This window comes from Carassius gibelio, chromosome B2 (assembly GCF_023724105.1).
Source record: "Carassius gibelio isolate Cgi1373 ecotype wild population from Czech Republic chromosome B2, carGib1.2-hapl.c, whole genome shotgun sequence".
Classification (NCBI taxonomy): domain Eukaryota; kingdom Metazoa; phylum Chordata; class Actinopteri; order Cypriniformes; family Cyprinidae; genus Carassius; species Carassius gibelio.
In genome coordinates, this window is record NC_068397.1 from 13,353,660 (window position 1) to 13,368,357 (window position 14,698).

Here is a 14,698-nt window from a genome sequence, read left to right on the forward strand (position 1 = left end):
CCATGTGCGCTTCATCCATCTGCTTTGTTTCTAAAACAACGCTAATCATTTTCCAATCTGCATCAATAAAATGGGCCATGACTGTCATGTATGCTTCCATTCTAAGCGAAGACCACAAATCAGTTGTGAGGCCTACAGCCTCGGAGGATTGGAGTAACTGGTTTACATTTACATTCGATTTTGGGGATGCGCCTAGTACATAACACGTGTTCACGTGGTGTGCTAAACTGTGGCGCTGTTATAAAATAGCCTAAATTAAATCATTTAAAGTTTGGGATAAAACATAGGTTAATTATATTAAGAATACAGTAATATATAACAGCTAATAAAGAAATAAATATCAAGGAGTAAATCAATGAAAATATCTTTATTGGTGAAAAAAATAAAAATAATTATGCAACTGGTCAAACAATGAGAATGTCAGTCGACCAAAACGGCATCAACCGATTAGTTGACTATACCTCACTTTACTATGAAAAAGTGTGAAGAAAAATAATAATAGAACATTAACTGGAGTGTGAGAATCATTTTACTATGCTGAAGTGTAGCAAGAGATTTGTCCCTTTTTGCTTTTCCTTACATCCAGTTGTGTTTGGTGTATTTGCATGTGGCAGAATTTAGTCTACTTTGGGGCATCGTTTGATAAACTATTTGGTTGGGTTTATTACACAGACCTTGCAACCCGAGGGGAAACAGGAATTCCAGAGGGCAACAGAATCGATTGCTATGAAATATGAAAAGCTATTTTCTGGACTAAAGACTGAGGATGTTTTTTGCAGATGTGTGTTCAATAGAGCTAATGTTATGTTTTTGTCCAACCAGTGTGTAAAATATAGTGTTACAATATAGATTTAAGTAACTATAACATAAGAACAAGCTTTGTCTTATTTATTTGCTCTGTGATTAAAGGGCTGTTTAAAGTCTTTTTTCTCTTGAAGATGTCTACAGCTAAGTCATAGAATTACAGAAAAGCCGATAAAAGCTGCAAACTGTGCATGTAAAACCACGTCTCTCAAATGCATGTTCAAATGAAATATAGCCTATTCTGTAATTCGAGATCACAATATCAGACATAAGCCGTAATTTAATGCACAATTAGTTGAGAGCACAGTGCACTTCTACTATAAAATATGTGTAAATGAAACCATTTAAATGCATAAAAACTAATTTTATATCCTGTTATTTATTTCTACTGTTGATTTCTGGCCTTTTTCACATTTTTGTTCACATTTTTGTTTTCACTGCACGCCTCATCCATGAGTAATGTCGCAGAGGAAGCATTAACGAGTTTTGAGAAGCTGAATGAGCAATAAAACTAAAGTGAGCCCCTTTATTAAAATATCTGGAGGTCAGAAATAATAAAAAAATTGTAATTTTCACCCAGTGTTACTTGAGTCGCAAATTGCAATCTCAATTCAGTTAAGTAGAAATTAATTGTTCTCAGTTGTGTTTAAGGCACTAAAATAGTCCAGTAGGCCTAGTTAGAGAACTGGCCCCCCAACTGAGCCTGGTTTCTACCAAGGATTTTTCTCCATTCTGTCACTGATGGAGTTTCGGTTCCTTGCCGCTGTCGCCTCTGGCTTGCTTAGTTGGGGTCACTTCATCTACAGCGATATCGTTGACTTGATTGCAAATAAATTGATAGACACTATTTAACTGAACAGAGATGACATCACTGAATTCATTGATGAACTGCCTTTAACTATCATTTTGCATAATGACACACTGTTTTCCTAATGAATGTTGTTCAGTTGCTTTGACGCAATCTATTTTGTTTAAAGCGCTATATAAATAATGGTGACTTGACTTGACTATAGTCAAACACATTTTTTATATAAAATAATAAAGATTTCTGTGCCACCCCAGACTGGTTGCTGGCCCTTCCCTGGCCACCCCTATAAAAACATCCTGGCTTCGCCACTAGAGGTACTGTTCTGCTTATCTGTAATGATTGGAAATTTAATCCTTTACTATCTCTGAGTATCAACAGCTCCTTTGAATCACATTCAGCCACTATTACCCACCCTCTTAAAATTCATTTTATAGTTGTTTATTGACCCCCAGGACCACTAGATAACTTAATTGAAGAATTATCTGTGCTGCTCTCAAACGTTCCTGAGGATGATACTCCCTTAGTTATGCTTTGACTTCAACATCCACCTAGATAAACCTCAGACTGCAGACATCCACACTCTCCTTGCCTCTTTTGATCTCAAGCGAGTGTTAACCACGGCTACTCACAAATCAGGCATCCAACTGGACCATATTTACACGCGACACTGCACCTCCGATCATGTATAGGTTACTCTACTGCACACCTCGGATCACTTCCTCCTCACTCTTAACCTCGACGTGGTTCCTAACACAACACATACCTCTCCACATGTCATCTTTCGACATAACCTGCGCTCATTCTCACCCAATCATTTATGCTGCGGATTACACTCTACTCTACCTTTCATTCCATCCTGATGATCCGACGATAGCTGCTTGCATCTCAGCATGTCTAGCAGAGATTTCTTGTTGGATGACGGACCATCACCTTTAACTCACCCGGCCTAAGAAAGAACTGCTTGTGGTTTCAGCAGACTCACCGCTTTATAAAAATTTCACCATCCACTTAGGCTCATCAACCATAACTCGTACAAAAACAGCTAGAAACCTTGGAGTTGTCATTGATGATAAGCTGAATTTCTCAGACCACATATAACTGCCCAGTCCTGCAGATTTGCTTTATACGACATTAAGATCAGGCCTTTTCTTTTAGAAAATGAAATACAACTTGTTCAAGCTCTTGTTTTGTCCAGGCTGGACTATTGCAATGCTCTTTTGGCAGGTCTTCCAGCCACTTCTTTCAAACCTATTCAATTATTTCAAAATGCCCATGCAAGATTAATCTTTAATGAGCTGAAAAGAACACATGGCACACCTCTGTTCATCAATTTACGCTGGCTACAAGTAGCTGCTCGCATAAAATTCAAGGCATTAATGTTTGTCTTCAAAACCAGCACTGGCTATGCACCCATTTACTGTACCTACATTCAATTCTTCAGCCCTCTTGAAGCTTGTGTTCTGCAAGCAAACAACATATTATTGTACCATCTCAAATAGGCACAAAATCACTTTCACAGACTTTTTCATTAGCTGTTCCCTCCTGGTTGAATGACCTGCCCAACTCAGTCCGAGCAGCTGAGTTCTTAGCCATCTTCAGGAAATGACTTAAAACACATCTGTTCCATCTTTATTTGAACCTCTAACTCTAGCACTTCCCATTCTATTTTAATTCTACTTTATCTACTTTTTTTAAATAGCTATTTATTTGTTTCTATACTCTCTACTTTTTTTTCCTTTGTGTGTGTGTGTGTGTGTATATACGGAGCGCCACACATGGCATGCAGGAAAAAATAAGGCTAAATTGTGTGCACGATTTGCTAATTAATTCCCTCCATTTGCTAAATTGTGTACACGATTTCTAAATCGAGAATGAAATAGTACATTTTGCACACGATTTAGCAAATCGAGGGAACGAAATAGTAATTGTGTGCACGTTTTAGTACATTGAGGGAACAAATTTATATATTGTGCTTAAGTTTTAAGACATTGAGGGAAAAAATTAGTAATTTGTGCTCATTATTTATTTATTTTTTCTTGAATGTCATGTGCGGGGCTCCATAGTGTGTATGTATACTGTATGTGTGTGTATAATATATACAGTATATATAAATATATCTATCTATCTATCTACACACACACACACACACGTTTGTGTGTGTATATATATTAGAATGTGTGTATAAATTAACTAAAATAAATAAATATAAATTAAAGTATGTTTTCTGTCATCTAACTAACTCTTACAATTAAACTATTTTGTATGGAAGCATATGGGTAGCATTATTCAATTTGGGATGTAATATGCAAAATGACAATGCAATATGTAAAATGGCAATGCATTTCTGTATTTACATTTACATTTTCCAATACATTTGTGCAACGTTTGGTGCAAAATGAAAATGAAAATTAAATTACATAATTTTAATTTGCCATTTACTACACCAGTTTTAAAATGTAAAATGAATATTAATTTTAACGCTTTATAAGTTGCAAAATTAAAATGAAAATGTATTACAGAAATGATTAGATATGTCTAACATGTTAAAGCAAAAACTGTGGCAAAATGATCATTTAAATGCAATTTTTCTTAATTGCATTAACACTCACAGTCAAGACACTTATGATTGCATTTTCATTCGGTGTCCCGCAATGAATGTAGCAAAATTCAATGTGCACATTGAAAATGCATTCCGAGCCGATCACGTGTCCCCGCCCTCGCGCCACGTCAATCATTGTGTGAACAAGGCGGGGCTTACAGAAGGTCAGAGACTCAAATCTCAAGGAGCGGATTCAAGTGAGACAAGATGGACAAGACAGTTGGTCCGTGTATGTTTTGATCATTTCGGTTTATGGCTTCAATATTTCATTCGCACTTGTGGGCGGAGCTGAAACGCTGCTTTCATCTGATTGGTGTAATCGCTCCACCTTCAGCTGGGTCTTGTCATTCTTTCAGACAGAATAAGAGTCGGTGCGAGTGAAGCACTGTAATGTCTGAAACTACACTCACTGTAAATTAGCATAATATTTGAATCAGATGTATCTGGGCACATAATTCGTGCTGCTGAGACCTGCAAATTATTTCTAGGTCGTAGTATTGTATGAATATTGTCCCACTGATAAAAACAGTGCAAATAGTTCTGTCCCTTTGGATAACAGTGAAGTGGAAATAAATATAGTTACATTTATGAAATAAAATTAAATAGGATTTTTTGGGAAGGTAAGTCTGGCCAGTTATACAAGCAACACGAGTCGGACGAGTCTAAAGATATGAGCTGAATTGGGTGAAACATTAAAGTTCTAGTCTGTGTCAATTACTCTCATAATAAATAATAATAATAATGTTACCTGTATTTTTCGGTATAAGTTACATCAGTCCAAAAATACGTCATGACAAGGAAAAAAACATAAATATACATAAACATAAACATAAATCTCACTGGACTATAAATCGCATTTATTCAGGACCAAGAGAAAACATTACCGTCTACAGCCGCGAGAGGGCGCTCTGGGGTAGGCTACAGGAGCACTGAGCAGCATAGAGCTAATTTTACTATTTTTATTTAGAAATGTAACTATATTCATTTTTACAATTATGTATTAATGTCACACACACACACATACACACACACACACACACACACACACACACACACATACCTAGTGCCTTATGACTTAAAAGATGAGAGTGGTAAATGTTACAGACATGGAACTGTTCAGTCTATTGTTGATTTTTATTTCCACTTCACTTTTATCCAAAGGGACAGAACTATTTGCACTGTATTTATCAGTGGGACAATATTCATACAATACTACAACCTAGAAAATAATTTGCAGGTCTCAGCAGCACAAATTATGTGCCCAGCTACATCTGATTCAAATATTATGCTAATTAACAGTGAGCGGTGGTTTCAGACATTACAGTGCTTCACTCGCACTGAGCTGAAGGCTGTCAGATGAAAACCGATCAGATTCGACCAATCAGATGAAAGCAGCGTTTCAGCTCCGCCCACAAGTGCGAATGAAATATTGAAGCCATAAACCGAAATGATCAAAACATACACGGACCAACTGTCTTGTCCATCTTGTCTCACTTGAATCCGCTCCTTGAGATTTGAGTCTCTGACCTTCTGTAAGCCCCGCCTTGTTCACACAATGATTGACGTGGCGTGAGGGCGGGGACACGTCATCGGCTCGGAATGCATTTTCAATGTGCACATTGAATTTTGCTACATTCATTGCGGGACACCGAATGAAAATGCAATCGTTAAGTGTCTTGACTGTGAGTGTTAATGCATTTAAGAAAAATAGCATTTAAATGATCATTTTGCCACAGTTTTTGCTTTAACATGTTAGACATATCTAATCATTTCTGTAATACATTTTCATTTTAATTTTGCAACTTATAAAGCGTTAAAATTAATATTAATTTTACATATTAAAACTGGTGTAGTAAATGGCAAATGAAAATTATGTAATTTAATTTTCATTTTCATTTTGCACCAAACGTTGCACAAATGTATTGGAAAATGTAAATGTAAATACAGAAATGCATTGCCATTTTACATATTGCATTGTCATTTTGCATATTACATGCCAAATTGAATAATGCTACCCATATGCTTCCATACTTTTGTACCTTTTAAAACTCACATTTTAAAACTCACTTTTAAACTCAGTGTTCTCGTTTTGCAGCATTTTCCTAGAGCTGCAGGTTTTTTTTTTGTTATGTATTTAATCAACAGAAATTCCACCAACTTGCATTGCATCACAAAACTATTTAAAATGGGACAAACACTGTGAAGGTCGGACAGAAATGATCAATGATCTTGTTAAAAGTAAAAACAAATGTTCTTACAGTATGTCTATATGTTGCTATCTGACATCTTTTAAAACAGGCTGCTTGGCTGGCTTTTTTCACTAATTGGTCTTTTTTTATGTGGAGAGGATGTTCTGAACAGTTTTTTTTACTAAGTACATAATAAGTACATAATACAGATTTTTTTCTCAAAAGACTGGAGAAACATGCTTAGAAACAGAGACTACAGACAAGCTGAAGGTCTATAGTGCAGATAAACCAATAACTGAAACCGGCAGACACACTTCCTTATTTGCAAACTAACAACTTGCTTTTGTCTTTCCAGGTCATTGACACCCTATCAAAACTGTCTCATATGCCTTTTGCACAGCAGATAGGAATCAGGTGAGTTTGCATTTACAGTGCAAGAAAATGATCAGTTGTACACATGAAAAATCATCTTATTCTCTGAGCTAAAACAAAGAATTCTGTACCGATTTCACAGGTCATTTCCCACAGAGGAAAGCACTGAAAATGAAGACATCTATATCCATTTGGCAGATCAGATCGATAAGTATGAAGCTCTCTTAACCTAATTGGCCAGTTGTTTTGACTGGAAGCAATGATATATTAGTTTTTGACTGAAACTCATTAGCACTTGTGGTTTTAGACACCCATGTTTCGAAAGAACAATTCATATTTTCAGTATTATATGTGATCCATAACCTATTTAGGCATTATGTGGGAGGAATGTGAATGGCTGATTAATAGTATATGTGAAAACAGGAAGTTACACTGGAATTTTCTGTAGAATCACACCCATACATACAGCAGTGCACTGATCTATCCATTTAAAAACCAGCAGCCGCAAAGTCTGAGAGTTTTGACCAAAACTGCTGTGTAATCATACTGTGTTCATATTTTTATAGCAGTTTTGAAGTCCTAATCTGAATGTGTTTGAGTGAACAGTGAGGATCTGGAGGAAGATATTTATGACCCTGTGTATGGAGATGTGGAGGGAGGAGAGGTGTATGAAGATCTGATGAGGACAGAGGCTGCTGCGTCTGAAGCGGTACTCAAATGACTCAATACCACACACACACAAACTCTCCTAATGCATCAGTGTTGATTTCCTTTGTAAAACACCTACTACTTCTCACACACGAAATATGGTCACTTTTTCATAAGTATCTCTATGAGTAAATTCACTGTAAATAAAAAGCACCAGAACAAACAAACAAACTTGTGTCTTTAAACTGGATGGGATGCACTGTTACCCTTTAAAACTTTATTAGGTGGTGTTTATGAAGCTGTTTTTTTTTTTGGATGGCTGCCTGTAGTCTGAATAAGTGAGCTGTGTTGACAGAAACAGGCCGAGGTGGATATCAGAAGCTGCTGTCTTCACGAGATCAAACAGACAGAAGCCAAATACACTGAGACCCTGGAGACCATCGAGAAGGTGAGATTCACATTCGCAGGATGGAGAGTTTTATCATAACATGCCTTACATCTAGTGATGGACAGCTGCTCCGCTGTTGCCAAACAATGGAGGATATAACTTTCCTACATGGAGCTAAAAAACCTTTTATTTCTGTCATAACAGTACTTTATGATTCCACTGATAAAATTCCTCTCCGCAATAGAAATCGACAAGATTTTCATCAATATACCAGTGAGTAAAGCTGACCACAATGTTTCTACATCTTTTGTTTTAAATTTGGTCTGACATTTCCAATAGATTTCAGTTATGTTTATATGTATATTTATGCTTCACAGGACCTGGTTAAAGTTCACAAAAACCTACTGGCTGAGATTCAAGACTCGGTTCAAAATAAAAATGCAGAAAACCTCCACCAAATCTTCATCCTTTACAAAGACAGGTACAACTGTATACAGTATATGTTATTTTCCAGTACAAACATCTAAACATTCCTAAAACAAGATACAAGTGATAAATAAATAATAACAAGTAAATGATAAATAATAAAATCTATCTATCTAGTATACTGTATACACACACACACACAATGTATTCCTATTACATACATTTTCTTATTTATTTATTTAGTAAATTTTATGTGAAATATTCAGTGTTTAAAAAAAAAGCAGTTACTGTATATTGACGAAAAATGTATTAAACATGTTGGGGGGGGGGTGATTTTGTAGAAATCTGCAGAGCTCTCATTGAGTTTCTGCAGGCCTAGTTAATATTTAATATTTTTAGAATGATATTACTAAGCACTGTGTGTGTGTGTTTGTGTGTGTGTGTGTGTGTGTGTGTGTGTGTGTGTGTTTTGCTAACATTTGCCCTGTCTGCTTTAGGCTTCTGCTTTATGGAAAATACTGCAGTCATGTAGAACGCGCCATCTCTCTGTTAGACTTCATCTGTAAGGAGAAAGAGGGTGTTCGACTGAAACTAGAGGTTAAAAACAGTTTGATTTTCTGTCATAATTACAACATTTCATTCTCATTTTATAATCATGAACCAGAAAATATCTCTTTTTTTTATTTTTATTTTTGATGTGCTTTTCACATTACCAAATCACTAAATAATACTTTTATTTTGAGGTTTTGTCGAGCCTTCTGTTTTCCAGATTCAGTGTATTTTGTGTTGCAGGAATGTTCAAAGAGAGCCAACAATGGGAAATTCACTTTGAGGGACTTGCTTGTGGTTCCCATGCAGCGAGTGCTTAAATACCCACTACTGCTCCAGGTACAGTAACATACACACTATTAGCATTGTCCTCTCTTAACACTTTGAATTAACACTAGAGCAATGCATATGCCATTTTTTGATGAGCTTTTCTGTGTACACACTATCAGAATGGCTGTGTTCATTTGTCCTACTGATATTTACCACATGGTGGAGCTCTCTGGCTAGTTTTCTCTTATTTTCTGACCAAGATACTTCATGAGCTTACAGAATTTCTTACTGCTGTAGGAAAGTTTTATTCCCCTGTTTTTAGATGAAGTACACCTTGTTCAAATCAATACAAGAGGTCATTATATTCAAGTCAATGTGAAACTTTAGTCAAAACCCGTTTTACATCAATAACTTCTGAGCATCACATATCCAAAGAAATCTAGGAGGGACTTGATTTTATCCATTGGGAACTTTTTTGCAATGTTTTTCAAACTGACAGATGATGAGTGACTTACTTTATGAGGTATAAATGCTGTTAAATAGTGAAGTTATGAAATCTGGCAGGATAGGGTTGATTCTGAAGTCATCTGATCAACTTTGAAGTCAGTCTCTCAAACCCTCTAGCAGCAGCATACATTTGAACCGTATTGAACAGAAAGGTCTTGAATAAAATGTTTTTTTTTTCTCTTTCTTTCCTTGAGAATTAGAAAGATCAATGTACCAGGTGGATTTGATTTCCATCCAGCTAGATTTAGAATTGAAAGTGAGTCTGCATCTTGGTGTATGGATAGATTTTAAAGGGAAAGTTTACCCAAAATGTAAATAATTTATGATTTTCCAAACCTGTATGGCTTGATTTTTTTTTTTTTTCTTGTGGAACACAATATATATATTTAATTATTATTATTATTATTATTATTTCTCCATGTAATGAAATTCACTTAGGCCTAATGGTGTTTAGACCTTTCTGACTTTCAAAATATATATTTTTTTGTCACAATTTTTTAAATTTTGAGTAGGCTATATTTGCTGATAATCTTTGAACTACTTTTCCTAAAATGACCACTAGAGGCGCTATGACCAAACAAATCTATCAGCCTTACTCTGCCAGAAAACAAACACAAAAGCAAAATAAATTTCCTAAGTGAACAATTTCAAAGTATTTTGTGACACAAACTAATTTAATAGGTATATATTAGACTGATTAACTTACTTTACTGTTAATTTACAATAAATACCATGTTTCCTAATAAGCCAAATGGCATTTATTATGTTAAATGTGGAGACGGCATACCTGTGTGTAAATAATATAATCATCACAGTTACTACATTAATCCATGCTAAGGTTTTGTACAAGAGAGGTCCTTCACCACAGGACAGAGATGGCATAAGAACAGAAGTGAGTGAACAAGTGTTAGAGACGTGTGTCGTCACACACCTGCCAACCTCACACACACACACACACACACACACACACACACACAAAAGCAGGGACAGGTGGCAGTGTATCTAACACTCTGCCCCATGCAGTCCTGTTCTCAAGCACATTGTGTCCACTTCATCTGGAATGACGCAAACATACTTTTTAATATCCTATTTTTTTTTATATAATAGAGCCTCCAAATCACCTGACATCTAATTTTTACAAACCCAGTATTAACTACATAAATATGTTGTTTCATATCTGATACAGATTTATTTTCTTATCACTGTGATACTAAATTATTTTAGTATGATACCCCACAATACCAATTCAAAATATTTTTCTTCACATTTTTTAAATTGTTAATTTGTTTTAAATACATGTCTGTATGGTTTTTATTTAATTGTATTTTATTTCCGTTAATTGTATTTTTTATTAAGTAACAAAAATGTACACAGTCGGCACAAAAGAATCAGATTTCATAATTTGAAAAAATAAAATAAAAATAAAATAAAATAAAAAATCGAATACAGATCACCAGTCTAGGAAGTTATGAAAGGCTAGGTGCACGTCTTCACACACACATTCCCAAACATACACACTTGAGCTTCCATCAAAGTCACAGCAGCGGTCTGGGTCAGAATGTAAATCTGGAAAGAGTGCTGAACTTTCTAATCACCTTGTTTACTCGCTGCGATTGGGCTGTTTGTCTCTCGCCAGAAGAATTCGATTGCTCTCTGAAAACAAATGCATGTTTCTGATGAGCTGCACAGATTTCACACTTGGAACAACACCATTTCTCTCCCAGCGTGTCTGTGTGCTCACTAGGCTGTTTGCGCACAAATCCAAAGGCCAGATTTGTTTATCAAGTTAATTAGTTACGTTATAGTGTGGATCTCGAAAGGTTCTGTCGACGTTCTTCTCCATATCGTGGAATAAATCTGGTTCAAATCAAATTGTCTGGCATTCCCTCAAAACTGACCTGGCGTGCTCATTGGAAACTTGGCACCGTGGTCACTTTCTGTCCTGGGGTTTTTCAGACGTTTTTAGTGAAGCGGTCTAGTCTTAACTCTTCAGAGTTTTTCGTGATGATGTTGTGTCTTCATTCCATGACAGAACAGGGGATGAACTATTTTTTCCAAAGAAAAATGTGTGTTTATGATAAAAACAAAAACAAAAGGAAAGTTACAGAAAATTTCTTGTTTAAAATATACATAAAATTTTTAGAGATATGCTTTAAATAGTTTTCAAAAACGTTTTTACATTTGCACAAAAATATTTAATTTGTTCCATTTATTTTAAAAATCAATAAGCACTTTTGTACAGAGCCACACACATGAGAACAAGATATTGTGGCCACAAACTAAACCAAAATGAGGGACCTTATTAGTACAGCATGGCCATGATTTACCCAAAATGATGGAGAGAATTAATAAAATGTGTCTCTTTTTTTCCTGGCGTCATGTGCGTAGGTCTGTTTCTAATTCATTGTTTAATGGATTTCTAATAAGAAATATTAAAATACAATGCCAAACTGCTTCTTTCATTTCAAGAATTTCACTGTTAAAATATATATATATATATATATATATATATATATATATATATATATATATATATATATATATATATATATATATATATATATATATATATTATTTGTGATATCTGGACAGTATTATCACAGCATCACGACTCCAAAAAGTATATATTAAAAAAAAAACATGCTCATCTTAAAAAAGTGAATTCAACAAATTTTTCTCTCATTTTTTTAATATAGGAATTGGTGAAATATACTAATGACAACACAGAAAAGAGCAACCTGCGATTAGCCCTTGATGCCATGAGAGTAAGTATACATTTCTTATGGAGTCTACAGCAAAATCTTTCAGAAAATACAGATTTAAAGATTTTTAGACATTCTAAAATTATTAAATAGATTATTAAATGCTCAAAAAACCACATTAAATGTCTTTACAAGTGCAATTTAATGTATTTCCTACTGAACCTGAATGTTTGGCAGAGCTTTTCCCTTTAAAAGTTGCCAATAGACTTTAATTTTGTCGCATTCATGAACCACGAATGGCTACTTGCTAACTGGTTGCAAGTCATATGCAGATTTTAAGAAGACACATATAGGCTAAAAGCCACAAAACTTTCATCATTACCAGCCATGATTTCTCTTTAGCTTTTCCATCAGTATAAGATCATTCCTGCGTGTAGCCTGCTTGGTAATGTTTTCTTTAATATTGATGAGATTCTAGTATGTGAAGTGATGTCAACAGCTCGTTTCAGTCTCACTGGCAGAGTAGGTGGAAAGCAGATTAATGGCTATGTGAGACGCCGTAATGGAACAGAGGCCTGCGATGATTTAATTTGTTGGAATTATCATTTGAGTGGTGATTGGTTTAGCTGGATGGGAGCTGTGAGAGTTGCTCAGACAGGGACTGAGCTCATCTACCTGCCTGCCTGTAAAATGGTGTGTTTATTCGAGACTCGCAAGTGAGAGTTTGAGCAGAGGCTGCCTTTTAAAAATGGAAATCAGCCGAGATCCACGTCATCCAAGTGGGGTCCTTTGAAAGACCTCTTTCAGTATTTGGAGATGTTTGTACTCGCTGATGAAATGAGATAATGTCCTGATTTAGAGATAAATATTGGATATATTTTTTTCATTTAAAACGTGATATTTATGATTTATTTCATAATTATTTAATTATGGTACAATGGGGCTAAGGGCACCCTGGGGTAAATTGTGCCATTGATATTATTTTCATCTAAACCACTAGATGGCACAACGTGGCGTAGCATTTTTCAAAACATCTTCTTTTCAAGATGCCCCTGCAAATTTGGCTGATCCTTGACGCGATCGACTGTGTCTGTGTTTACTTGATCTAATATTTTATGTTTTTTTTTTTTTTAATTGTAGATTTAAGCAGCAAATGAAAATCGCTAAAATTAATAGATATATTTAGATGGTGACCTTCACATATTATTTTGGGTGTAAATTTCCATGAAAGATATTAATTATATCATATAATAAAATATCATGTTGCTACTACTGTAAATCTATATTCAATTATTATGGGATCTCCTTTAATGGTTTCGGAATCTTTATTTTTTTTAAATGATTTAGTTTTTGTATAAAAAAATTATATATATATATATATATATATATATATATATATATATATAAATATATATATATATATATATATATATATATATATATATATATATATATATATATATATATATATATATATATATATATAATTAACATTTTAATGACATTATTGAACTAAAATTTATTATTTTATTTTTCAAAATAAGCAGGAAATAGTGCAAACTTTGCTAAAGTGATTGTTTTGAACAAGTATTAACTTGTATTTTATATAAAAAAAATACTAATCTGATTAGTAACAGATAAATAGTGCAGAAATTGAATTATTTCACAAACACACACACACACACATATATATTACTTTTGATAAAGTTAATTCCTCCATGCTAAATAGTTTTCTTTTTATTTAGTATGGATGCATTAAAATGATTCAGAAATGGCTATAAAAACATTTATAATGTTATATAAATGCTGTTCTTTTGAATTTTCTATTCATTAAATATCATGGTTTGCACCAAAATACACTATGTTGCCAAAAATATTGGGACACCCCCTTCACTTCCAGGCACTTCCATAACATTTAAAGTCACACCAGAGGTGTTCAGCTGCAAGACTTGCTTTATGCAGACCAATCAAGTTCTTCCACACTGAATCAATCAATCATTTCTTTCTGAACCTTGTCTTATACACAGAAGCATTGTCATATTCGAATAGAAAAGGGTCCTGTCTAAACTGTTGCTATAAAATTAGAAACACAATTCCCTAAAATATCATTATATCTGTATTCCCTAAGCATTAAGAATTGTTCTCATGGAAATTATGTTAAACAAAAAAAATTTATTGAGCAGCAAATCAGCATATCAGAATTATTTCTAAAGGATCTTGTGACAATAAAGACTAGAGTAATTGCTACCCCCCCCTCCCTAAATTTGTATATACATGATATGTGCATAAATCAAGGTCAGTTTTCTTTTCGTTCATTTAAACAGGACTTAGGCCAGTATGTAAATGAGGTGAAAAGAGACGTTGAGACTCTGAGGGAGATTGATCAGTATCAGAGATCCATTGATAATTTGGTAAGTTGTACATAATAAACATGAC

General features: G+C 34.5%; 1 protein-coding gene across 6 annotated transcripts in view; it reads left to right on the top strand.

Annotated features, from left to right (window-relative positions):
* Positions 1-14,698, top strand: part of LOC127951048 (guanine nucleotide exchange factor VAV3) — a 72,638-nt gene that overhangs the window by 12,714 nt on the left and 45,226 nt on the right. For 5 of the 6 annotated variants that reach the window (XR_008152579.1, XM_052548656.1, XM_052548659.1 and 2 more), the window contains exons 3-12: positions 6,756-6,814; positions 6,915-6,983; positions 7,379-7,481; positions 7,776-7,868; positions 8,013-8,081; positions 8,186-8,289; positions 8,732-8,831; positions 9,027-9,122; positions 12,257-12,325; positions 14,587-14,673. Coding sequence is in view for 5 of the 6 variants with exons in the window: in XM_052548656.1 (XP_052404616.1) it covers positions 6,756-6,814; positions 6,915-6,983; positions 7,379-7,481; positions 7,776-7,868; positions 8,013-8,081; positions 8,186-8,289; positions 8,732-8,831; positions 9,027-9,122; positions 12,257-12,325; positions 14,587-14,673 (849 nt within the window). In the remaining variant the exon portion in view is untranslated. The remainder of the gene's footprint in view (positions 1-6,755; positions 6,815-6,914; positions 6,984-7,378; positions 7,482-7,775; positions 7,869-8,012; positions 8,082-8,185; positions 8,290-8,731; positions 8,832-9,026; positions 9,123-12,256; positions 12,326-14,586; positions 14,674-14,698) is intronic. The other variant, XM_052548658.1, reaches the window with a different exon arrangement.